Source organism: Antechinus flavipes, chromosome 6, assembly GCF_016432865.1.
Source record: "Antechinus flavipes isolate AdamAnt ecotype Samford, QLD, Australia chromosome 6, AdamAnt_v2, whole genome shotgun sequence".
Lineage (NCBI taxonomy): Eukaryota > Metazoa > Chordata > Mammalia > Dasyuromorphia > Dasyuridae > Antechinus > Antechinus flavipes.
In genome coordinates, this window is record NC_067403.1 from 138343057 (window position 1) to 138370769 (window position 27713).

General features: G+C 34.1%; 2 protein-coding genes across 7 annotated transcripts in view; one reads left to right on the plus strand and one right to left on the minus strand.

Annotated features, from left to right (window-relative positions):
* TBCK (TBC1 domain containing kinase) overlaps positions 1-27713 on the plus strand; it is a 640231-nt gene that overhangs the window by 477388 nt on the left and 135130 nt on the right. The window lies entirely within an intron of this gene.
* The window catches only part of NPNT (nephronectin), a 117878-nt gene that overhangs the window by 44293 nt on the left and 45872 nt on the right, over positions 1-27713 (minus strand). For 2 of the 6 annotated variants that reach the window (XM_051967433.1, XM_051967434.1), the window contains 6 exons: positions 22006-22098; positions 9849-9941; positions 3371-3490; positions 2082-2201; positions 413-547; positions 48-170 (listed from right to left, as the gene is read on the minus strand). In XM_051967433.1, the coding sequence (XP_051823393.1) occupies positions 48-170; positions 413-547; positions 2082-2201; positions 3371-3490; positions 9849-9941; positions 22006-22098 (684 nt within the window). The remainder of the gene's footprint in view (positions 1-47; positions 171-412; positions 548-2081; positions 2202-3370; positions 3491-9848; positions 9942-22005; positions 22099-27713) is intronic. The other 4 variants (XM_051967435.1, XM_051967438.1, XM_051967436.1 and 1 more) reach the window with 3 other exon arrangements.

Consider the following 27713-nt stretch of genomic DNA (forward strand, 5'->3'; position numbering starts at 1 on the left):
CTTCATTTGTAATTGGAATTTGAGACAAAAAAATAAATATGACTTACATATACAGTTTATTCCATCTCCCCGGTAACCATCTCTACATTTACACTTGTATGACCCATGCACATTGTAACATCGAGCAAAGCTGCTGCACTGGTACTGACCAAGAGAGCATTCATCTATATCTATGACAGAAAAAGACAATAAATCTATTTAGTGAAGAAACATGAGAAAAGTTAAAAGATTATCTGTATGTACTTTAAATTTTATATAGTAAAATTTATCCAAAAAGATCAACAAGAGAAAATGATGATGCTATACAAGTGAATATATGTATATGTATATATACACACACACTATATATATATATATAATATTATATATTTATCCTTGTAATACAAGTAAAGCAGGGACCAAATTTCCTTACCATGACACTGGTATTTGCCTCCAATATACATGAGATCAAAACCTTTATGACATTTGCAGATGTAGCTTCCAAAGGTGTTCACACACTGTCTAAATCTGGGACATGAGGCTCTCCCAGTTGCACATTCATCCACATCTAGAGATACAAGCAATATGTCTTTATAAATAGCAAGAGCTGAAATTGCTTAATTCAGAATATATATCTTCTCCTGAAGTCCTGTTCTGATGCTTTAGCATAGCATGGAATATGAGTCTGGACATTCCTGAAGGCTTTGCCAGGGGAACATGAGCCTTAACAAAGCCTTCTGATATGAGAAAAATTGCTTGTGGAAGGCAAAGGTCAGATTATGCAAATTTTAGAAACTAATTTGGACCAGTTCAAGCAGACTCATCATTTGAATACTGATTACCAGATAATGAATTTTTTGGCCACAGTTATTCATGAAACTGTCTACACTAAGGCATAGAAGGGTTGCAATCTGTATAGGCAGAAGAAGCGCCAACAGTAAAGAAATAAAAAAAAATCTAAGATGAGCAATTAAAAAAAAAAATCTGAACTGTCCACAGTTGAATTAGTCTCATGTAACAAAAAACAGTCTTTCAATGAATATAATGACAAGGTTTCAGTTCACAGTCATGCTATTCATTCACTTGTTTATTCAATATATTAAATATGTAAAAACACACAAAGTATATAGAGGAAGTTTAGAGTAGTGGAAAGAGTGATAATTTTTTTTTTCTTTTCTTTCTTTTTTTTTTTTTTGCTGAGGCAATTGGGGTTAAGTGACTTGCCCAGGGTCACACAGCTAGGAAGTGTTAAGTATTGAGATCAGATTTGAACTTGGGTCCTCCTAACTTATGCACTGTGCCAGCTAGCTAAGAGTGATAAATTTCAAGAAGACCAAAGTCCAAATCTTTTCTCTCTCACCAGGTAAAACTAGGAACGTCTTTGTATCCTGAGTAATTAGAATAGTACCTAGCACATAGCAGGAACTTAATAAATGTTTATTGATGAACTGACAGACCTAGGTAAGTCAGTTACCTTGATGTCCTTATATGAGGAATAAGTATTTATTAGGTACCTATGATAAGTACCAGATACTGTGTTGTTCAGTAATTTCAGCTGTGTACATGACCCCATTTGGGGTTTTTGGCAAAGACATTGGAATGATTTGTCATTTTCTTTTTCAATTTATTTTATAGAGAAGGAACTATGATAAAATAGGGTCAAGTGACTTATAAAGAGTCACACAGTTGGTAAGCGTCTGGGGCCAGATTTGAACTCAAGATGAATCTTTCCAACTCTAGGCCTGGCACCCCATTCATTGTACCTTCTAGTTTTCCTATCAGGCACCATGATAAGTTATTTGCAATTGTTATTTCATTTGCTCTTAAACACGAAATCATAGTGATGAAAATCCCTTATGCTAAGGCTGAGAACTCCCATACTGAAATCAAGATGTGCAAAGTACATTGCTCTGTACATGGCAAACACTTTCTGTAATTCTTTGTGTATGTGAATTGCTATAGGTTTAAGCTGTAATTTCCTTATTTTCTTTAACTACTTACAACTCATTCACAAAATAGAGGTCTGCTCTCCATACCATCATATGCAACATTCTCCCTTTACCAGAGAGCAGTTGTTGACTCAGTTCCATTTTCACACTCACCCACACAAGTCCTCCCGTCTGGCCCCAGCTGTAAGCCTGGTGAAGGACAACGGCAGCGTACGTCACCTTTCGTCACATCACAGCCATACTGACAGTTTGCTATAGAACATGACAGGGCACCTTAAAAGGAAATAGAGACTTGCTCATACAAGGCAGAAAAAGAAAATGGACCCTACTCCAATTGAGGTGGGTCCCTGGAGACACTGTAGAAATAAAAGATGAAGGTTTTTCATCTTAAGGATTTGCAGATCAGATCTTCATAGGAAAATGCACAAAACCAATTATCCAGATAACTCAGGTTTATTTTCCTCCTTTCCCAAATTTTTTTTTTTAAACTAAGGACTCTAATAGATTTCGGTTTGATTGCAACAATGCCCAACTAGAGATTAAAGCTAGGTAAGACTAATAGATATAAAATAAAGTCATGTCATGCTTGTCATAGTGCAGATGCAGGTTCAAAAAAGTTTTCAGGACCACATTTAGAACTTAGAAGCCAAATGCTAGAGGAAATAAAGATTTTATTATCCCCATTCAATGTAATCATCTATAAGAAGATGATATTTTTTCCTAAACATATGATTTTATCAATGTAAAAAGCTCCTTTTATTAAAACAAATTAATACTTGCTCTCTAACTTTTAGTCAAGTGACCTGGGACACTGAGAGTTTAAGTCCAGGTTTACATGATCAATAAAATATATATATATATATAAATTATATGTAAATATATAATTTATATATAATATATATATTCATATATATATATATTAGAATATGTATCAGAAGCAGGACTTCAAATAAGATCTTTCCAACTTTGAGGTCAGTCTTCCATCTATTACATTAAGCTGCCCTTTGACAAAATAATAGGGAAAGTTAAAATTGAGGTGGGGAGGCATTCAAATTGTCTGATATATAGCAAGAGGTTGGTGCCCATCTTAATAAAGAACAGCTATAAAGTAAAGGAAGGGTAGAGAAAGGTAAATATTTCTTTGGGAAATGTCATAAGCAAATTTAATTTTATTCTTGAGTGGATTACTATTAAGAAACAAGATATCTACCACATCAATTTTAAAGGACCACTTGCAGTAAGAGAATGCTATACATTTATTCTGAGTGCCTCCAATTTGAAATTTAAGCTAATATACATATAGAAACAACAAGCAAATTGAAATATGTAAGTCCCTTTTGAGATAGAATGAGGAGTCTTTCATGAAACATCTAAAATACCATAAAAACAACCCAAGAACACTTCCCCCCCAAAAAAGCAGAGGGTTAAGATTATTAACATACTTGAACAAGATCCATCTGGCATAAGCATGTACCCATTTAGACAGTAGCACTTGTAGCTGCCATAAGTATTCATGCAACGATGCTTGCAGAGCCGGGGCTTGAGACCGCATTCATTTAAGTCTAAAAAGAATGGGGAGAGAAGTGGTATGGGAGCAAACACAAATGACTTCCAGCATCAAACTTGAAAATATTAACTCATCCTGGAGAGTGTGTGTGTGTGTGTGTCTGCCTGCATGCATGCATGTGTCTATGGGGAAGTACAGAAAAGAAGAGATATAATATTTAACATTATAAACTGAACTGATCAATATAGATCAAAGAAAATAAGCTGTCACTTTCTCACTGTTTCAACCTTTTCAAAAGATGAATCCCAGCTGAACTGATAGAGAGCACAGGATATTATTATCTGTGGCTCAGAAGAAAGGACATTTGACCTTCCAGGGCTGGATGGACATTCTGTGTGGCTCACCCCAAAAGAGAAGCCCAAGAAGTACTCCCTATAAAAACACAGTTGACTTGATATTCAAAAAGAGCTGAAGGAGAAATATTAACTTTATGATAAGCAGAAATCAGGCTGTTGGTAAGAGAGGGAGGTGGGGACTAAGAAAAATAAATTCATTGTTTTTATTAATCTGCTCAATTTATAGGAGCAGACTTTCAACTTCACTGTAGGTTGAGTTGGATGTATTACTTTCCTCTTCCCTCTTGGTGTGTGTGTGTGTGTGTGTGTGTGTGTGTGTGTGTGTGTGTGTGTGTGTGTTTGTGTGTGTGTGTATTTTTTTTTTAAGAGATCTACCCTAACTTATTGCATCAGATGAAAACAATTTGTTTAATGTCTAAATGCCTTGAACTTTTCAAAGGAAAGGTGCATCTTCAGAACAAATGCACTAATCTAGTCCAGATATAGTATTTTTGAGTTTTTCTTGGACTAGATGCATGATTTCATCATCTGAAACTGAATCCCCTTTCTTAATGCAAGCCAGTACCTTCTTTGCAATATGTTAGAGAGCTTCCTTGAATGAGGTTAAATGGTTCTCTCTATGTCCCAAAACAGATATGTTTACAAGATAGGACTAGAATCCAGGTTTTCCAATCTCCAAATCTCTATCCACTACCCCACTCTACTTACTATTGAAGGTAACGTTTTTATTGTTTCATTTATTTACATTGAGTATAAGATTAAAGACAGGATCTAGATTTCTCAGTTTAGTAGCAAATCTTTAAAAATGACTAAAAAAAAACACAAAACCTTTAGCAAAGTTGATTTAAGACATTAAAAGGGCAATGTAGAAACACTGATTTAGGTATTAAAAACTAAACATTATTGATTTCAGATTTATTGGTGTAACTATCAATACATAATGAATTAACGAAGTATATATTATGAAAATTTCCTCCAAATCTTATCCCAAGTGAACATAAAGTTCATAATGGGAAATAAACATGTGAAATATTAATGTCAGGATTATAACTTCATTAAAAAGAAATGTGACCGACTGTTTTCTCTGGAATCACCAACCTAAGCACTAAATTAACATAATTACTATTGTTTATGAGCATCTATTAGGAAATCTGAAATATAGATTATCAATATATAACTGGTAAATCCTAGTCTTCAAAAAAAATTCAGTCAGTTGAAATCTGAATTTATGGCTTATTACAGGTCTATATATTTTATTTGACACAGCCTATCTCTGTTCAAGGTCTTATTTTCTTCTGTTTTATCTCACCATAATGGTAACAGATAGTAACTTAAGCCTATTTCTCCTGTAATTTTTTTTTCTAGGTGAAGTTAAGTGAAAATGGAAAGGTTAAATGTGAAAAAATCTCAACACTGAGATGAGCTCTCATACTACTACTGAGCTCTTCTTTCTTACCCTGGATAAACTCAAATGACCTCAGAACAAAATTATATCTCCAAAGATTTCAGGAGGAAATGCTCATTGTAGAAGGAACCAGCTACATAATCCATCATCTACAAAAAAAAATTTCCCCCCTCTCTCTGATGGATTGAAAAATTTCAAAATGAATGAAGAGCAAGAAGAAGCTTTCCTTCCCCCCCCCTTATTTACGTTTAATCTTTATTATAAATGTGACTCAAGAACCACTTCTTATGACTATTTTAAAGTGGCAGAATATGTATGACTGATAAATGCCTGAAATTCATATCTAGTTTAAAAATAGCTTACTATATATTTAGTACTATAGATACAGAATTTAAACATGAGCACTTCCTGTTGGAGGATGGCCTAATATAATTTCATCTACAGCATAAAAATTGGATGTTAAATATAATTCCACATCCTGAGGCTTGGCTTATCTTTTCTTTATGTGGATTACTCTTTTCATAGTTACTTCTTGATATACCATATTCTTTAACTAAAAATCTCCAAAATAATATAGAAAAACCATTAACACTGAGCCAGAGAGTGATTAATATCTAATAACATACAAAATTTGTTGTCCAGGTTCCCTCAACTTTACCAGTAGAAGGGAAGTAAGTTTCAAAGGACTTAACTTTGATGCTGACTGGACAAGCCAGCTTCAAGTCTTGGTTTTGTGATCACTGGGACTTACTTTAAGGCTCTTACTTAGCTTCTAATATGCATTTGTACAGTGAGTTTTTTCTCAGCAAGGAGCTTTTGATGAAACTGCAGAACTTTTCTGTGTTCTAAATGATCATTTTAGCAAACTGTCTTTTGGATACAAAAACATTCTTTGTGTCATAAATTAGAAAGTTATAGATAGAAATAATTATACACACACCCTTGTATCTGGGAATACTTTGTATTTGAGTGTGGATATGCACACATATACGATACATTGTTATGGTTGTTCAGTCATTTTTTCAGGTGTATTTAACTCTTTGTGATCCTAATTGAATTGTTCTTGGTTTGCCATTTCTTTCTCCAGGTCATTTTACAGATGAGGAACTGAAACAAACAGGGTTCAGTGACTTGCCCAGAATCACACAACTAATAAGCATCTGAGACTGGATTTAAACTTAGGAAGTTGAGTCTTTCTGACTTCAGACTAGGCACTCAACTACTGTGCCACCTAGCTGCCCATATAATATACATATAATATAAGTACTTCAAATATACCTAAAGCCCACAAGCTCTGACCTCTAACTAAGATATACATTTGGCTCATAGATGACCCTCTACATTGGGTCCCTTCTAATTAGGACAGGGATGAGTCTGGGAGACCAACTCTATCCCAAGATGCTCTTAAAAACAGAAACAAACAAAAAACATAATATATTGGGAAGAATGAAACATAAAATTTCTAAAATAAAGAGCCAGAATTGTTTAAGTTAGGTTCACTATTCCAGAAAGTGTGGTGATAAACAATAAGGTATTCAATGAAGTGTATAATAAAACATTTCACTGAAAAAATATTATATATTTATTTCTAGATAATGTATGCAACACATATACACTAAGCACACCTCATTCCAATGACTTGTTTCTTTCTACAATTTACAGTGCCTGGGGAAAGTGGAATGTCATATATAAAGGGAGCATAACAGAATGGATTTAGTCTTACAACCAGCAAAACCTGGTTCAAGTACATTTTCTGATATGTACTAGCTATGAAATCCTGGGCAAGTTGTTTAACCTGTTTTACCAGGCTAATCTCTAAGGCCATAAAGTTCAGAATAGTTGCTGATCTGTACTTATCAAAGGAATTTCTTCATATATCTGAAATATATGTGTATGTGTGTGTGTGTGTGTCTGCCTTGGGGATAATGCACATATAACTATATATTTAGTGAAAAGGCTATTATCTAAATGACACAGAAGATATTCTAAAAAAGTTTAAAGAAATTTGAGAAAACAGTGACTTAAAAATTTGTTGACAGTACTGAATGATTCTTCTTTGACAACTGGCAATTCCTTAATATTCACCAGTCACTGAAATTGTTTCTTCTTCTGACAAATACATATATCACCTACAAACCCTCAAGCTGTGATTCACAGAGGTTACCATGGAAAGTCTGAAGATGAATGTCAATGAATCCAGTGACTGTCAAGATTCATTAAACATCTGGCATTTACTCTAACAGGTATATTCAAAAAGCAAGATGGGCTCCATGTTATAAGTATCTGCCCCTCTCCATGAACCACCAAGATTTTAAATTATTTCTTCTATCATTTTCTTGAGAAATTTTTTCTATTCTACATTTTAAGATGGATTTTTTTTCTTTATAATCACAATCAATGTGGACTGACAGAATTAAGTGCCATATTCAAAACCTGCGATGAATATGTATATACATGTAGATATAATATGTTGATGAAAAGTCTTATAACAATTAAGTCAAAGCTGAACTTCAAATACTAAGGCATGCCTGAATTTATAGTAAATAATTTCACTCTATAAAGGATGGAAACAATGAATGGAGGGGAGAAGGAAAGGTAGAAGGAGGGAAAGTGGGAGTGAGGAAGGGAAGAGGAAGGGAATCTAGAAAGGAGGACGGTAGAGAGGGAGAAAGAAATGAAGAGAGAAAGAAGGACAAAGAGAAAAGGAAGGAAGGAAGGAAGGAAGGAAGGAAGGAAGGAAGGAAGGAAGGAAGGAAGGAAGAAAGGAAGAAAGGAAGGAAAGAATGAAGGGGGGAGATAGAGAGGAAAGGAGAGAGGGACAGGGAGAGGGGGAAGGAGAGGGAGAGGGGAAGGAAAAAGTAGAGGGGAAGGGAGAAGGAGAGGGAGAAGGGGAGGAACAGGGAGAGAAGAAACTGATGGGAACTTGAAAATAAATATCAAAAATCCACCAAAGTTCAAAGGGAACCTAAGTAAACCAAAATGAGTTTTATGTCTTTTAAAAATATATTTTTAATCTTATTCCATCAGAAATTTTAAATGAGATATGAATTATAATGAAGGATAGCAATAAAAAGGTATTTAATGAATCCCATTATGTTATGGAGTAATCTATTTAATTGAAAACTAGAAAATAATATAGTTAAGTCACTTAAAATCATAATGCTGCAATTTTGTATACAATATAGAAATGGCATGTATAATCACAATGAACATGTTATAAATGCCACATGTCAAAGCAAGTTAGGTGGTTCAAGGGCTTGAAAAGGAAAGCAGATTTAGGAAGTAAGTGCAGACCTGTATTATTATTTCATTTTAGAAAAAAAGGAGAAAAAGTAAGTGACAAACAAGGCCTAAGATCTCTGGATAAGATTCATAATACAAACATCTCAATTTTTAGAATACCTTTCCATCCATATTGGATTACATGTCACTATGACAAGGACTTGGGTTCAAGTTTCTGACATATATTAGTTGTGTGATCCCTAGGCAGTGAATAAACTTCTCAGTAATCCAAACAACTCTCACTAATTTTAGAGAAGGAACCCCTTCCACTGTTGAGGTTCACAGCCTGTCTATAAATTTTAGTTCTATTGGATTATATGCTATATGTTATCAAATAGAATATTTTACAGAGCATTAAATTTTTTGTAGCATTGAGCTTAATCTAGTAATAGACTGGGAAAGCCAGCACTTTGGGAGCATCTTCAGTTTACTTTTAAACAGGTTCTGATTTAAGCATAATGGCAGGAAATCAAATATCAATATGTAAATTTCAGTCATCTAGAAATATTAAAATGCATCATCAAAAACTTTATTTAAAAATATATGCCCACCACTAATAACTCTGAGTCTCCAGGGTCTTGACATAGCCACCATGTCAACTTATCCCTTTTCAGATATTATCTTTTCCACATTGGAATGTAAACTCCTTGAGAGCAAATAATTGACTTTTTTTTGGCTTGAATTTGTATCCTAATGACTCAGCACAGTGCTTGGCACACAGTAAGTACTTAATAAATGCTTGTTGACTAACTCCTTGTGCAAAGTCTTAATGCATAAAATATCTCAAATAAATTTTGGTAGCATTCATCTAAACTCTCTGGGAGTTCCTGAGTTTATGTCATGGTGAAGGACATGGTCTCTCAGAAGAGAAATTGTGTCCTGCAAAATACACATTAGACTGGGGAAACTGGCTTATGATCTGATTAGTAGACGGCTTAATAGCCAATATTCAAAAGGAAAAAAAAATCTATCTAGGAAAAGCTGTCCTTTCATGGCAAAGCCTTATCCACATAGTCTCTTTATGTCATTGTGCTTTTATGTGAAAGCCAAATTATGATGTCCCAAGCCTAAGAGAATATTTTAGAAAGCATTGTGATGGCCTGGGGGGGAAAGTACAGCAAGAGTGATTATGCTGAAGCATAGAAAGGACTTGAAAATGGAACCTGTTCATAGAGTCCAGAAGGAAGTAACCAAGAGGAAACAGCTGTCCATTGACTGACTGCACATGCTCAGGGACTTCAGGCCTGGCTCTAAGACGGCAGCAGCCATCAGCAGATCATTCTTCAAGTAAATTTGCAAGAAGTTGTATTATGTAATGGAAGCCATGCAGGTGGGAGGTGCAGACCACCTGAAAGAAAACACTTTCTCACCCCTTGAAGGTAAATTCATTGTATGAAGATCCAGGAGGTGGACGTAAAACTGTTCACTGTGCTGATCAAGAGGGGTTGGATAGGGGTGGTCATCTTCATATCAGGAAGAAGGTGATAAAAGTCAAAAGACGAAGCTCTTTAAAATGATCAAATGTCTTACCTCTAAATATACTTCCATATAAGTATAAATTATATCACATGTTTTTTTTTTAAAAGCAGCAAGTTTTATTGACAAGGGAACTGAAAAATAACTTTGACATTAGACAGATGATACTTGCTTATTCCCTTCCAAGTTCCATCATTTCCACATTTTAATCAAATATCACAATCATTATAAAAACTTCCATTTGTATTATATTTAAATTTGCAAAGCACATATTCACTGGCATTGTCTTATTTAAAAATATATTACATAATCTCATAAACAATCAGTGTTTTTGAAGGGTGCTCTAAGTACTCCTGTGGAGTACCTAGATACTCTTTTAGGGAGTCCATGAGGTCAAATCCATTTTCATGTCAATACTAAAATATTTTCATTTTTATATGGTAAATATCAATAGACACTGAGATAGTTAGCTAGATACTAATAGCTTGATATAAACATTCTTTGAGGTGCTCAATAATTTTTAAGAAGGTAAAGGGGCTCTGACACCAAAAAGTTGAGAATTGCTATTCTAAATGATTCAGGCAAAACAGTAATCATTAAAAATTTCTGATGATCTTTAGCCCCTTTTTTAGTTTGTCAACAGTGTCAGCACTTGCCTCTGACCTTGTTAATGTGAGAGGTGTGCTTGTGTTTTCTTATCTAGGAAATGAGATTCATTTTGTCAGGCATTTAATTTGATGTGAAAACAAGCTGTAACAATCTGAGAATAAGGGTTTGTTGTCTTACTGAATTTTTCACTTTGATTCAAGCTCATCTTTTGGGAAGGTGAGATGATCTGATGATCAATACTGAAGAACCATCTCAGTCAAAGGTAGTTAGTTATAAATAGCTAGGGACTCACAGTTTACGCCACACTCCCTTTTACATAATCTACATTTCAACAAAACTATTCTAAAGCTGTTCTCCATTTTTACATGCTTAATATAGACTCTCTAGTTCCACTAGATAAGATCTTTTTTTCTCCTTCAAGGTGTTACCTTTTCCATGAAGCCTTCCTTGATATTATTCATGAAAATTAGTATTCCTTTCCTTTTGAATTTTCCTACATTATTTTATTAGTCTTTTTTTCTTTGATAGCTATGAGTTATGCTTTGTATTATGCTTATCTGAGTTATCTCTGCAACAGATTTCAGGATTGTGTTGCCAGCATTGTATCTTCAGGTTCTAAAACAATGCCTTGTACATTTTGTGCACAATAAGTATAAATTGAATTGACTTGAATTGCATCCAGACCATTTGCTTTTAAGGTTACCATTAAAAAAATTTAAAACTATGCAACAGTAATTCACATTACTCTGACATTTCAGGGTCACAAACATATGCATGATTTCCTTTTTTTTTTTTTTTAAGCCTCATTCTGAATATCAGGAAACATCATTAATCTTTTCATTCAATATTAAAGGATGATCTTAAGTTAAAATGCTTCATATTCATGCTCATATGAGAGATTTATACTGAAAAGGTGAATGCTATCCTTCTCACCTTCCCAAAAGATAAGTTTGAATCAAAGTGAAAAATTCAATAAGACAACAAACCCTTATTCTCAGATTGTTACAGCTTGTTTTCACATCAAATTAAATGCCTGACAAAATGAATCTCATTTCCTAGATAAGAAAACACAAGCACACCTCTCACATTAACAAGGTCAGAGGCAAATGCTGACACTGTTGACAAACTAAAAAAGGGGCTAAAGTGCACAGATGATTATCCTTCAGAAAAGTGATCATCTTTCAGACAAAACCCATCTATCAGCCAAAGGTCACAGTCTGGTTCTGATATATTGAAGGCTGATCTTTCCTCAGCATGCAAGAATCTGGCAAGATGAAACACAAAACTACGTTGAAATTACAACAATAAAATAAATTTAGACATTCCTTTTTTCTTCCATGATGATCCCAACACATCTGTCTGTGAATTCACTGGTACAATTTTAATTCCTTGAAAGGAAGGCATTCAGAATATAAAAGTTCATATTTCAAGCATAGGAGAATAAAAGGGTATTGCTTCTTTGGGGGAGGGGGGTAGAAAGAGGGATAGACAATCTAGATTTTTGGTGATAGTTATCTAATTCTCAGTTATTATTGGAGGAATTCAGGGGGACATAACACAGCAGTGAATGCTTCCAGAGAAGAGTTAGAATATCAATTTTTGGAGAAAAACCAAGTACCTTTTGTGGTATCTTAGCATTTCATACATATATAAAGACATACATATGTGTATGTATAGATATATAGATAGATAGATATATGTAATGAAATAAGTGTATGTGTGGTTTTTTAAAAAGCAAGACTTTTTTTTTTTAAGAATATGCTTTAACATGGTCTTAAAGTTTATATTGGAGGTGGATCAGGTTCTAAAGTCAACGAGTCGGGGGAAAATCCAAAAATCCCTATACTATTGTCACTATTATCCTCTCTCCATAGTAGGTTACTAAAATGAACAGTCTCTATCATAAAGGATCATCCTAGGCAAGGGAAATTATCAAGTCAGACCTGTAACTTTGGAGACAGAATCTGTTGCAGCTCTAAATTTATGATCTTTTCCCCCTCTCTTCTCCTTTTTCTCCTCCCTTACCACTATCTTCCCCTCCTTTCCTCCACGTTCTACTTTCACCTTCTCTTCTCCTTTTCTCCCTTTGTTTTCTTTTTTTCTCTTTCTTCTCTCCTTCCTCCCTTCACCCTCTTTTCCTTTCTCCCTATCCTGTTTATCTTCTTTTTCTCTCTTCTTCCTTATTTTTCTTTCTCCTCTTCCATTCCTTCTATTTCTCTTTCCATTCTCTCTCCCTCCTCATCTCTCTTTCCCCCTATTTCCTCTCTTAATTCTCTTTCTTCCTCCAACTCTTTTCCCCTTCCCCATTTTCCCTCTCTCTTCTAACAATCCTTTCCCTCTCTTGTAATGTGATTCTTCTCAAATTTAAATAGTTATCTTTCATCCCAGATATCATGGCATCTCTCTTTAGGCTGGAATGGATCTTAGGGGAAAAAAACTATATAATAATCCTAAAATGATATACCTGACAAATCATGCAGCTCTTTATTCCACCTGAGGCATTAAAAAAACAAGGGTCTCCAGAAGCATTGATGAATTCATAAACAAGCAGCTAATAAGCATTGAATGATGACTATAACACATTTAGCACTAGGGATGCAGAAATGAAATATAACATAGTACATGCCCTTCCAATCTAGTAAAGAGAGAAGACAACTATAATGCAAATTAGAATGTACCAAGTGTAGAGGGAAATCAGACAACTAGCTAATACTAGCTAGTATTTATATCATAATTTAAGATTTTCAAAGCTCTTTACAAATGTTATTTCATGATCACTTCAAGATCTGGGGACCAGGAAGATTTTAAAAAGATATCACCTGATTTTAATAGCTGAAAATATGGGGAGTTCAATTAATGGACTGCGTTGGGAATGCACCAAAGAACGAAGCTAAAAGTTAGCAGAAAGATATGAGGGAAAGATGAGCAGTACAGGATGGCTCCAATATTATCTGTGACATGAGATTGTCTCATGTTGTGAAGGAGGGTCTAAGGTGTTTGTATTTTAGTTAGTTAGCAGTGAAAAGACTGCAAGGGAATAGCACTATCAGAATTGTGTTTAGACTGTTTATCTTTATAACATTGTCATTGTACACTTTGTTCTCAGGGTTCTTTTCACTTTGCTCTGCATCACATACCTGAGTTTTATAAAGATTACTCTATCAGGGATTTGGAGGATGAATGGGAAAATGAAAACTTTGGAGCGAAGGATATTAGTTACATAACAGCTAAGTTAACAGGTAAGGAGGGCTTAAACCAGAATGATATCAGTGGAGATGGAAAGAAGGGGTAAATGTAGGAGATGGAGGAAAGGTAGACTAGATATGGCATATTGGAGAGTGAAGAAGAAGGAAAGCCAAATACTGGGCAACTGAATGATTGTGTAAAGAATGTAACGATGAAAGAAAAGTCATTTTTTCTTAAATACTTAATGTGTTCCGAGCTCTGTTTTAAGCCTGATATCACAAATACAAAAAAGTAAGATAATTCCTGCCTTTAATAAGCATGTGTACTAATGTACACATAGGGATCTGGCCAGGAAGGGAAAGGGGTTTACTATGGGAAGTTCTAATGATTTTGATGATAATAATGATGATGATGATATATATATATATATATATATATATATATATATATATATCTTATAAACTACTTCAAAGGTGATAAAGCATTTCAAATACACTATTTCATTTGATAAACAGGATGAGGCAGGTTTTGAGGAGAAAATGAATTCATTATTGTATATGTTGAGCTTAAGGTGTCGGTATTAAAGGTTGCTATTAGAAATAGATGGATCACAGGTCCCGGAGTCAGGATGACAAGTTCAAATCTGAAATCAGACACTTTTTAACTGTGTGGCTCTGCTTAAGTCAATTAACCTTTCTTTGCCTCAGTTATCTCAATTATAAATGGGGATAATAAGATTCTTTACTTTTCTGGGCTATTGTGAGGATCACCTAAGATAATATTTATAAAGTATTTAGCATAGTGCCTGGTATATAAGACACCTAATAAACACTTACTCCTTTTCTCTACTAGAACACACAAGTTGTCCACCCTGATAAGATACAAATTCCTTGAGAGCAGAATTTCATTTTTTTTCTTTGGCTTCTCCCAGTGCCTACCACAATGTCTGGCACATTCTTGGTGCTTAATAAATGTTGATTGATTTCATCATGTATTCTGAGTTATCTAAGGCATTAGAAATCACTCTGCAAATCCTTTCATTTTGTAGATGAGGTAACAGGAGTTTAGAGTTATATAAATAATAAATAACAGAACCCTGTTTAGAACCATCTCCTTTGTCTTCAAAACCAGTGTTCTTTCCAAATACAGTCATACCTCCAAGTCTATAAGAGAGTGAGTAAGAATTCAATTCATGGCCAAAGATAAATATTTGGGAATAATCCACACAGAGATAATAATTGGAGAAATTGAGAATGGCCAAAAGAAGAAAATAGTTGAGGGCAGAGCATTGGAAGATTCCTCAGAGGCAATTAAGGATTGATCAGAATGGTAGGCAATAAAGACAGAGAAACATCATAGAATCCAAGAAAACAAAGAATATGAAGTAGAGGTGGTTGACAGTGTCAGGAGAGATGGCAATAATGTGTAAGAATTTCTGTTGGAGTTCTATTAGGAATATAAAAATGAATAAAATCTGAAGCGTATACCAGGAGAAAAAAGACCTGTAATTTGTCAATCACAAAGTTGCTGCAGGTGTTTTTCATAGGATTACAATTCATTCTTTGAATCAATTGGGGGCAATTTACTACATCCATTTTGCCTGTGATCTTCTGTCTTATCCCCATCCTCAACTCAATTTTTCTGTTACAATGTCAAATCCACTGTGGCTCTTGCCATAATTTGGTGCACATTCCCATTACATCTATCAAAGGAGAGCAAAAGGAGATTATTTAAGGATGCATATATAGGTATGTCAGCTTCATACCTATATATCTGGGATTTTTATTTTTAAAGCTAGTTTAAGTTTTTTTTATTTTTATGCTTATAACTTATGCCAGATATCAATACAATTTCTTTTCTTTTTTCTTTTTTTCTCTTTCTTTTTTCTTTCTTTCTTTTCTCCTTTCTTTCTTTTTTTTAAAACATAGTTGGCAAGTAAAAACAGCATCTGATTCTCTCGCAATAAAAAGTATTATAAAAAGATTGTCTAGGGGTCTGATATTTGAACCCAGTATATTAAAGTTCTCTGATGAAAACTAGGCACATACATAATGAAGAAGTCCATTGTAAACTGTTTGGAAGTGTATTATTTAAAGTCTTAATAGCAAATTGAAACTCACTTCCTGAAATCTCAGTAATAGCTTATTAAGTACACTTAGGAACAAATTTTTAAAGTATTGACATACATAGCCACATTACTTTGAACTGCATACTCCCTCTCTTTAAAACACACACACACACACACACACACACACACACACACACACACACACACACTCCAGTATTAAGTTGGGGCTCTGATATAAAAATAGATTCCACACTAACCAAAGGCTGACCTGCTACTCATGAACGAGAAAGAGCAAAGAAAACAAGATGGTGATTTTTAAGAAACAAAAATGAAATATATACTCTGATGTGTAATATGTCAAATTCTTTACTTAAATGAAATTGCCCAGGTAAGATTGTCAGATCTCAGAAAAAATCAGGTTTAAAGGAGGAAAACCAATTAAGAGCTAGCATTTACATAACACTTTAAAATTTGCAAAATACCTGAACCTCCTCTCCACTTTCCTTCTCCCAACAATTAATTTGAAAATCAGTCCCCAAAAGATTGAAAGATAGTGGGAGAACCCATTTTTTTCAAAGCAGTCAATGTGACATTTTGTTACGTCATTTTTCTAACCCTTTTTCATATTACTTTTACACAAAGATGCTCTAAATTTTTATGTCAATAGTTATGAATAATTGTGACAACTGAACTTACGAATTTCTCATTAATTCATCAATACCATCATGCCAAAGAAATAGGATTAAGTGATCAAAAACTAAAGAAAACCTAGTGAAACCTATTTTCAAGTATGTGGGAAAACATGCCATTTCACATATAAGCAAGCCATGTAACTATGGAAAATATAAGCATAAAAAAACTGAGTATGGCTACATATCACATCCTAAAAGCTCAAGCAGTATAGCTTTAATTTTAAAGATATCTTAGATCTTCAGTTTGATCACACGTATGTATATCATGTAAGTTCCCTAAGACTCAGATATATCATTTCTAAAATACAAATTACCAGTAAATACTTTATGTAAACTTCAATGTGCTATATTAAGATTAGACGTTATTATTACTGTAATATGGTTATGATACAGATCAAATGAGATATTCTACATGAGGCATTCTATAAAGCTTAAAATATTATATAAATATTTTCTATCATTATTGTCACTATTGTTATCATCACCATCACCATAACTGTTTTATTGTTGTACCTTTGTAGTTGATTCTAATAAAATCTAACACCATATGCAAGTTGATGTCATTAGTTGATGTCTTTGCTTAGCATCAGCTAAAATACTTGTGATATAATCATTTGTGTCTAAGTCATTTACCTATTTTGATTATATATAATCAAACTTTGTATGTAATGTGAAATGTTTGTTTTATGCCTAGTTTCTAACAAAATGATCTTCATTCCCCAGCAATTTTGCTCAAATGGTGAATTCTTGACCCCAAAGCTTGGATCTTTGGGTTTATCAAACACTCAATTACTATAGCCAGTTACTACTGTATATTATGTACTTAATATATTTCACTAATCTACCACTCTATTTCTTAGCCAGTACCAGATTGTTTTCATGATTATCCCTTTGAAATGTAGTTTGAAATCTGGTACTTCCAGGCCACCTTCCTTCACATTTTTTTTCACTGATTCCCTTGATATTCTTGACCTTTTGTTCTTCCAAATAAATTTTATTTGTCTTGCCAAGTAGACTCCCAAGTATTTTATATTGTCTGCAGTTCTTTTTTAAAATAATATTTTATTCCCCCCAATTACCTGTAAAAACAATTTTTAATGTTTGGGTCTTTTTTTTGTTTTAAAGTCCAAATTCTATCTTTCCTTCCCCTCCTTACTTCTGCAGTTATTTTAAATATATATTTTTTCTATCCCTTCTTGCCATGGTTTTATTTTTTTCTTCTCAAGTAGGTCCTTACTGCTTCCCAGCAATTAGCTTATAATTTCCAAATTGACTTTTGATCATACTCTCTCCCATTATGTCGAATAAAAACTTTTCCCTCCTTTCTCAAGTCATTGGCACCCTATCCTCCCTTTCAGGAGAGGGAGAAATGAGATGGCATTTTGTCTTTTAAGTTCTGCCTTTGATCTTATCCCTTTCCATCTCCTCCAATCTCTCTCTTCATCCATTCTTTTTTCCCCCATAATTTCTAACTCTTTTCTTCATCCAGGGACTTTGTCCTTACTGCATATGAATATATACAGACCTCCCCAAACCTTGAAAACCTTAACTTGACCCCATTATACCTTCAAGTTATCATCATTTATATCTCTTTTCCCCCAAACTTCAAGAAAAAGCTATCTTCTTTAATCATCTTATATTTAATTCCCTGACATTTACTTTTCTCTCTCCCTCCCTCCCTCTCTCTCTGTATGTGTGTATGTATAAGTGTATATATGTATGTATACATATACATATATTTTATATGACTATAGATAACTTTGATTTCTTCTTTTAAAAAGTGCTGTTTATATCCTTTGAGCATTTATCAATTAGGGAATGACTTTTTTTTTTCTTTTCTTTTCTTTTCTTTTTTTTTTTTTTTTTTTTTGGCTGAGGTAATTGGGGTTAAGTGACTTGCCAAGGGTCACACAGCTAGGAAATGTTAAGTGTCTGAGGTCGGATTTGAACTCAGGTCCTCCTGACTTCAGGGCTGAAGCTGTATCTACTGAGCTATGCCCCATGACACTTATTTTTTAGATATTTTAACTCAGTTTTGCATAAATTTAAGAAATGAGGTCTTTATCAGAGAGATTGACTAAATTTTTTTCTCAGTTTTCTGCTTTCCTTCCAATTTTAATTTGCACATGCGTTTGTGTTTGTATTTTTAAACTATCTATTTACAGGTATCTATCTTTGAGGGTATGTTTGTGCATATGTATATCTATATGCATATATAACTGCATTTATCTTATCTATCTAAAAAGGAATTATATCATTCTTCACATATGCATTTCTAGTACCTAGTATTTTGGCACACAGTAGATGCTACATTTTTTGATACAAATGTTTTGGATTAATTGCTTCTTTAAGGAAACATCCTAATTTTATTGATCAGCATGGGGATGGAATCAAGATGGCAGAGAAAAACCAAGACATTGCCTCAACTCTCCCTAGCTTCCCTCAGAATCAATGCTAGATAAAGCCTCTGAACAGATTTTGAAGTGTCAGAACCCACAAATGTTGGGAGTGAGATAATTTCCCAGTTTAAAGTATCTTGGAAAGACTTCAGGAAAGGTCTGTGTCTCACTTGGGCAGAGAGGAAAGTGGCCAATCCTCCAGCTGGAGGAATCTAGCAGAAGATTCATAGCCAAAGTACAACAACATTGGCTACTCTGTCCTAGCTCAGAGGGCCAATGGCTCAGCAGATCAGCTATAAGACCTTCAATGCAACTACAAAAGGCAAATTGTGAGCCCCCAAATCATAACACAACAAGTGGGACTAGACCAGGATAATCCAGTATAGTGAGAAAGCCTGAAGCACTACCAGCCCGAGTCCCAATCCTAGCTCAGCACTGTCAGTGAGAAGACCCTGTTAAAATTTTTTTTAAAAAAAAAATCTTGGAACAAATTCCCCTATGTCCTAGGAGCAAAGTTCAATTTTTAAAATGAGCAAAAAAAAAAACTCTGACCATAGAAAGTTACCATGGTGACAGATCAGAATACAAACCCATTAGAGGATAGCAATGGGAAAAATGCCTATAGACAAGAATTGCTCTCAAGCTCAAAAGCCTCTCTTGGAAGAGCTCAAAAAGGATTTTAAAAGTCAAGTAAGAGAGGAAGAAGAAAAATGGGGAAAAGAAATGAGAGTTATGCAGGAGAATTATGGAAGTTTGGGGAGGAGAAGCCAACAGCTTAGAAAAGAAAGCATAGAAATTGACTGAAGAATACAACTCCTTAGAAAATAAATTTGGCAAAATGGGACAAAATATACTGAAGAAAGCATCTCTTAAAAAGTAGGACAAATAAAAATTGAACAAATAGAAAAAGAAACAACTCCATAAAAGATTGGATTGAAAAAATAGAGGGGAAAAAATCCACTGAACAAAACAACTCCTAAAAAGAACAATTGGCCAAATGCAAAAGGAAGTTAAAAAAAAAAAAAAAAAAAAAAAGCTAACAAGAAAATAATTCATTAAAAATTGGAATTGAACAATGGAAGTGACTGACACAATGAGTCAACCAAAATTTTAAAAAATAAAAAATAGAAGAAAATATAAAATATTTTATTGGAAAAACAATTGACCTGGAAAACAGATTGAGGAGAGATAATTTAAGAATTATTGGACTACCTGAAAGCCATGATAAAAAAAAAAAAAAGCCTGAATAATATCTTTCAAGAAATCATCAAGTAAAATTGCCTTGATATCCTTAGAACCAGAGGATAAAATTGTCATTGAAAGAATCTAAATTCCAGAATTATCAGGTCAAAGAGAAAATCTACTGCAAGAAAGAAACAGTTCAAATATCAAGGAGTCACAATCAGGAATATTCAGAACCTAGCAGCTTCCACAATAAAGGAAAGGAGGGCTTGGAATGTGAGATTCCAAAGGTAATAGAGCCTAATCTATAACCAAAAATCAACTACCTTGTAAAATTGAGCAGGGGGAAGGTTGGACATTCAATGCAATAAGGAATTTTCAATCATTTCTATTGAAAAGACAAGAGCTGAACAAAAAAATTGATCTTCAAGAGAAGCATAAAAAGGTAAACAGGAAAGGAAAAAAAAACTTTTGTTTTTTTTTTAATTAAACTGTTTACATCTCCACATGGGAAGATGATATGTGTCATCTTGAGTATTATATCTTTGTTGGGGCAATTAGAAGGGTATATACATAGACAAAGGGTGTGGCTATAAGTTGACTAATGTGATCATATAAAAAAGAAATTAAGGAATGGAAAAAATGATTGTACTGGGAGAAGAAGAAAGGGGAGGTTAAATGGGGTAAATTATATCAAATGAAAGACCTATTCTAGTAGAGGGAAAAAAGGGAGAGAGATGAGCATAGTTCATTTTTCAGCAAGTCCATCACAGATTTAATTAGAGAATCAGAGAACTTAGAATTTGAAGAATACTAAAGGAATCAGAAGGAAGACAAAGTGTCATTATTTCCATTTTAGAACTAAGATAATTGAGACCCAGAGAGCTAGAGTAACTTGTGGAGAACCAGACCTTGGGCCTCCTGTGGGATTCTTCCCACTTCACTATACTGCCTTTCAAAACTTATATAAATGTTTAGAAAAGAACCAAAGGGATAGAGTACTTAATCTTTTTTAAGACCTGGTCAAAAAACAACTGGACTATCATCACAGAGTTACATCTGAAATAGTTCTCAGAGGCCATTTAATCCCAACTCCTCATTTTACAGTTGAGGAAACTGAGACCTAATTGAATCAGAATTTGAAATCAAGTCCTCCAAAGCTCTTTTCAACAATAAGGTGAATTAGGCCAACTCCAGTGGACTTGTAATAGAGAGAGGCACCTGCATCCAGAGAAAGGATTGTGGGGACTGAAGGTGAATCACCTTTTTTGTTATTGTTTGCTTACTTTTTTTCTTTCTAATTTTTTTCCTTTTTGATCTGATTTTTCTTGTGCAACATAATGAATGTGGGAATATGTATTAAAAAACTGAACATACTGGATTGCTTATTATCTGAAAAAGGGAGATCTTGGAGAAGGGAGGGAGAAAAACTTGTAACACAGGGTTTTTTTTTTTTTTTTTGCAAGGATGAATGTTGAAAACTAGCTTTGCATGTATTTTAAAAATGAAAAGCTGTTATTTAAAAAAAAGAAAGAAAGAAAGAACAGTCTTCTGAATCAAGACTCAAATTAAAATGCTGTTTTAAGCACTTACTAGCTATATGACTTTTTCACTTCACATGTTTCAATCTCAGTCCTTTGTCTATAAAATGGACACAATAACAATACCTATCTCACAGGGGTCGTTGTGAAGAGCAAATGCGATAATAAATGTAGAGAATTTTACAACCTTTAATGTACTTATGGGAATTATTATTATTCTGTTTTAGCAGACTATCAGATGTGGGTTGCTAAATGTTATTTAGGAAATGATCAAACTTTGAAAAGGAACTACCACTAAAATCATAAAGGAAATGGCAGTTTCTTTTGTAAAGGGCTGGGTGTTTTTATTTATGCACATCAAACTCTGTTCCTACCTTGATTGCAGGTTTTCCCTGAGTATCCAGGATGACATCTGCATTTGTTCGGTCCTATACATTCGCCATGCTTGCATCTGGGTTGACATACAGCTGTGAAAAAAGGAATGGACATGTCATTATTAAGTCAATTAGTACAAGATTCTACACAGTATACAGATTTATTTAATTAATGATTTGACTTGATCTGGAATTTTTATTAAATTTTAGGGACATATTCATATTTAAATGTACAATATATATCTGAACATTGGTAGGTATGGACATAATAAAAATACTTTGTATAATCCTTTAATAATAATGCTAATAATGGCTAACATTTACAGTCTAGAACTTTAAAGTTTGCTTTACCCAAATTATATCATTTGATCTCTATCACTACCCACAATCTCATTACTCAAAGCACATCTAAAGTTTCTTTAACTATAAACCTCTAATTAGGTATATTCAGAAGTTTGAAATTAAATTTGTAAATTAAATTCTCTCTTTAATGAAAACTGTGCTAATAGACAATATTTTATATTTTGTCTACATTTGTGGGTCTTCTCTGTACTCTGGTCCTCTAGAAGTGGGCATAATCTATACTAACTCTTTCCAGCATTGTAGAACCCCAAGACTTTGGGCCACCCAGCTGTAATCTTTTGAGATAACAGGCTCACTTTTGTTGTTCAATGAAATCTCTCAGTAGAGCTTTGTAGAGGTAGTAAAATAAGTAAAAGTGGCTCTTGAGGAAGCAATGATGGGGACAGATGAAACAGTGAATAGAGTGCCAGCCCTGGAGTCAGGAAGACCTGAGTTCAAGTCACTAGATCCTATTTGCCTCAGTTTCCTCATTTGTAAAATGAGCTGACGAATGAAATGGCAAACCCCTGGGCCATGAAAAGTCAGACATGACTGAGTAACAACAAGCAAGAAGGTGAGGGCAGGCGCTTCCACTGGACTTTTGGGTTGTTGTCCATAAAAAGGCATTTAGTTAAGTAGAAGAAAACATCACTGTGAAGGCTCTTCACCTCTGGGTACCTTCCCATTCCTTCCTCACCCCCACCTGTATAAAAATCAGAGAGGACTCCTTGAAGTATGTGCCAATAGAGAATGACCCTCTATTTCAAGAGGTAATAATAGTATAGCAGGAAATAGCATTGGCCCCAAAAATTAGGAAATATGGGCTCATATTCCAATGAGGACACTTACTACCTGTTTGACCTTGATCAAGGCATTTCACATTGCTATTCCTCCATTTGTTCAGCTACAAAATGAAGGGGCTGAATTAAATGACTTCTAAGGAAACTAGCAAAGTGATTGGTCATTTGTCCTCCAGACTTGTCATTAAATTTCTGATTATTATATTAAGGTGTCCTGAGGGATGTCCAATACATGATGGAAAGAAAAAAAAAAAGGATTCCCCATAGATGATAGGGTCTTCCAGATTCTCCTGTGTTAAAGATTTGGCATGCTGCCAAACTTTCTAAATGAGATTCATAAACCATAAAAGAGTTTGACCTAATTATCCACGAAGGAAAAACTTCAGTGGATGAAGAATGCTTAAGAATTTTGAATTATTATATATAGTTTGGAAAGACATTGTGTTCATATATACATACATGTGTGTACTATATATATATATGCATATATGCATGTGAGTATATGTGTGTATATATATGTACATGCACATTTTATATATATTTATATATACACACATAATATATATGTGTAAGTACAAGTGCATATGTATATGTGTTACATATACATATCCTTCCCTGGGACAAAATAAACAATGCAAGTAAACAATGTAGTAGGCCCAGAAATGAAGAAAAAAGGAAATACAGGATGGACTCTTTGGGAGAAATAATTGCTCAGTGATTTTAACGACTTGAAACTTATCCCTTAAATAGAAACCCATCATTTAACTTCCATATTTTTCCTATAATACTATATATTTGCAAGTTGTAAAATAGCAGAGGTCCTAGTGAGCTAAAGTTGCAGGTTTCCCAAAATACAATAAAAAGGGACATGGAAAACACTGCAAGATACAGTATTATTACCAACAAAGAGGTTACATAAGTGAAGTCATACAATGTTTGTTACAAAAAGAAGGAAGGTTGGGCATGTATCAAAATGAAGGGAATCAAGAATAGATGGTCTCTATGTTCCTTTGCTATTCACACATTGGTTTCATGAGACAATATGGTCAAGGGTCACACAATATACAAAGATATAACAGGCTGTAATGTGCACCCTGGAGAAAACACCATTGCTATGAGATTACAGATTGATAGAAGTAATAACATAAAAGATGATTGTAAATTAAGGAACAATGATTTCATACAACTCAAGGAAAAGTGTTTTTTCACATGTTGTTGTCCCCTTTTGAAATCTCATCTTTTTTATGTTATTTCATTGTGAAGAACCTATAATGGTTCCCCATGCTATATTAGATTACCAAGCGGCCACAATAAAAGGCCACAGGTCCTGGAATCACATCTACTAACAATCAAAAGAATAAGGCCTGCATATAAAAATATCATCTCCAACAAAATTATTCATAATATTGAATGAGAAAAAATGGACATTCAACAAGATTTTCAGGATTTTCTATCAACCAAACCTGAACTCAATAGAATATTTAAACACATAAGAGCCAATTATCAAACATCAATTTCAAGGAACTTAACGTGGACAAATGGTTTGTTTTTTACATAGAAATGCATAGCATATGTTTAAGATAAACATCAGCAATAAGGTAGCTCAAAAGAAAGATTAGGACAGAGTTAAGATAAAAATAGTAATTTCTAAAAATAGTAATGAGGTACAGATGATGAATAGACACAGAGTCATTAGAGGGGGAAGAAGGCTTGTAATTCTAAAAACCTGCTAACATCAGGAATAGGTTAAATAAGCAATATGTACCATGAAGGGTATAACATCCTCCAAAATCTAGAAAAAAATAAGGGGGAAGGGATGGGTAGATGGGGAAACAAAGCATGAGGGAAGTAGATAAGGATCCATGGATAGAGTTAGCAGAGATAGGAAAGGTATGTGTGTATGTATATGGGGGGAGGGGGGATATGTGCGCATATGTGTGTATGCATATATCTACATATGTATACATAAATAAATCCTTGCTTAACCATAGCCTGCTTAAGGGAGGAGGAGAGGATGAAAGGAGAAAAAAAAGAAAGCGTCTCTGTAAATTTATGATGGAATTGAGTTTGTGTTTTAAATGTCCTGATTCAGAAAATAATTCTGAATTTTTAATATCCATTCTTCCCTGGTTTGAGTCAAGTTAAATGTCTATATCGTGCCAAGCATTGTAAAGCAAAAATAGTACTTGCCTCTAATGGAACTCACAGTCTAGTAGGGGCTAATAATAATATGCATTTTGATATGAGTGAATTTTTCATCTTTTTAAAGGTATTAGTCAGCATTGATGATCAGATAATGATGATCAGGTGTTTTCTGTAGTTCTATAGCAGTATTTTGAATACTTTCAAAGCATCAGTCTTATGCTGTAAAGTTGTTTGTTATGTTGAACCAAAAATCTACTTTCCTTTATTCCCTTGCCTCTTTTCTCTTTCCAAATATTCCTTCCATTTCTATTTCAAAAAGATACAATTTTCACCTCAGAATACCTGGTTTTTCAGGTAATGTAAAAGGGTAAAGAGCAGTATCATGGATAGTGCCTTGGAAGCAAAGGAGGTTCAGATATGAAGTCCACATCAGACTTTTGCCAAGTTATGTGATCTGAGGCAACTTATATAAATTAGGATCCTGTTCCTTATTTATGAAGTGAGAGACTTTCAGTTCACTTCTAAGATCTTATGATAATTTTATAAAGAATTTAATTAAGGGAACTGTAAATACATCCAGCCATTCTGGAGAGCAATTTCTCAAAAAGTTATCAAACTGTGCATACCCTTTGATCCAGCAATGTTACTACTGGGCTTATATCCCAAAGAGATACTAAAGAAGGGAAAGGGACCTATATGTGCAAGAATGTTCGTGGCAGCCCTATTTGTAATGGCCAGAAACTGGAAACTGAGTGGCTGCCCATCAATTGAAGAATGGCTGAATAAATTGTGGTATATGAATGTTATGGAATATTATTATTCTGTAAGAAATGACCAGCAGGATGAATACAGAGAAGCTTGGAGAGACTTACATGAACTGATGCTGAGTGAAATGAGCAGGACCAGGAGATCATTATATACCTCAACAATACTATATGATGATCAATTCTGATGGACGTGGTCCTTTTCAACAATGAGATGAATCAAATCAGTTCCAATAGAGCAGAAATGAACTGAATCAGCTACACCCAGGGAAAGAACTCTGGAAGATGACTATAAACCACTACATAGAATTCCCAATCCCTCTATTTTTGTCTGCCTGCATTTTTGATTTCCTTCACAGGCTAATTGTACACGATTTCAAAGTCTGACTCTTTTTATACAGCAAAATAATTGTATGGACATGTATGTATATATATATGTATGTATATGTATATATATATATATATATATATACTGTATTTAACATATACTTTATTTTTTTTATTTAATTTTATTTAATAATAACTTTGTATTGACAGAATCCATGCCAGGATAATTTTTACACAACATTATCCCTTGCAATCACTTATGTTTCGTTTTTTCCCCTCCCTTCCTCCTCCCCCCCCCCAAGATGGCAAGCAGTCCTATATATAACATATACTTTAACATATTTAATATGTATCGGTCAACTGCCATCTGGGGGACGGGGTCGGGGGAAGGAGGGAAAAAGTTGGAACAAAAGGATTTGTAACTGTCAATGCTGAAAAATTACCTATGCATATATCTTGTAAATAAAAAGCTATAATAAAAAAGAAGAATTTAATTAAGTTGGATATGTGAGCTAGCAAAGGACTCAGAATATGGCTTGAAATGTGGTAGGTACTTGATGCATTTTTGTGGAACTGAATTAAATAGCAGGATGAGGGGCAGGAAGGGAGCAAGCATTAATTAAGTGCCTTCTATGTGCTAAGTATTGTGCTAAGCACTTTACAAATATTACCTCATTTGATCCTCATATCATAGGTACTTTAAATATGTCCATTATATATTTGAGGTTGTTCATCCTTCATTTTTGAGAAGGACTGATGATATTATGCGGTGATATCTTGACTCATGTGTGAATTGGATTTAAAGAGACAGTTGCACAATTCCAGAATCATTGATACCCAATGGCAAGACAAAAGTCAGAATGCACTGGATTACACTGGCATCTTTAAAACCTAACCAAACTCTAAATACTCCACAGTACCTGCTTCAGCCAATTTCATGGCCACTGGATCAAATTGTTCTCATCTGCCTCTTCTGTCCATTTGAGGAAAGCAAAGCAGACTTTAAGCGAGTTGCCCAGTCACATAGCTAGTGTCTGAGGCCAAATTTGAAGTTGTCTTTTTGACTCAAGATCCAATACTCTATACATTGAACCATGTAACTACTTTTATATAACAAATTAACCTATGTAGTGTTTTAAGGTTTACAAAGGGCTTTCTTCACAATAATCCTCTGATGTACATAGTTTATGTACTATTGTTCCCACATTACAGATAAGCTATAAAAAGTCAGACTTCCCCAAAAGCACACAGGTGGACTTGGAATACAAATGTAGGAAGTTAGGAGTAAGCTGAAGACAAAAATGAATATTTGGGATGCTTTACCACCTTA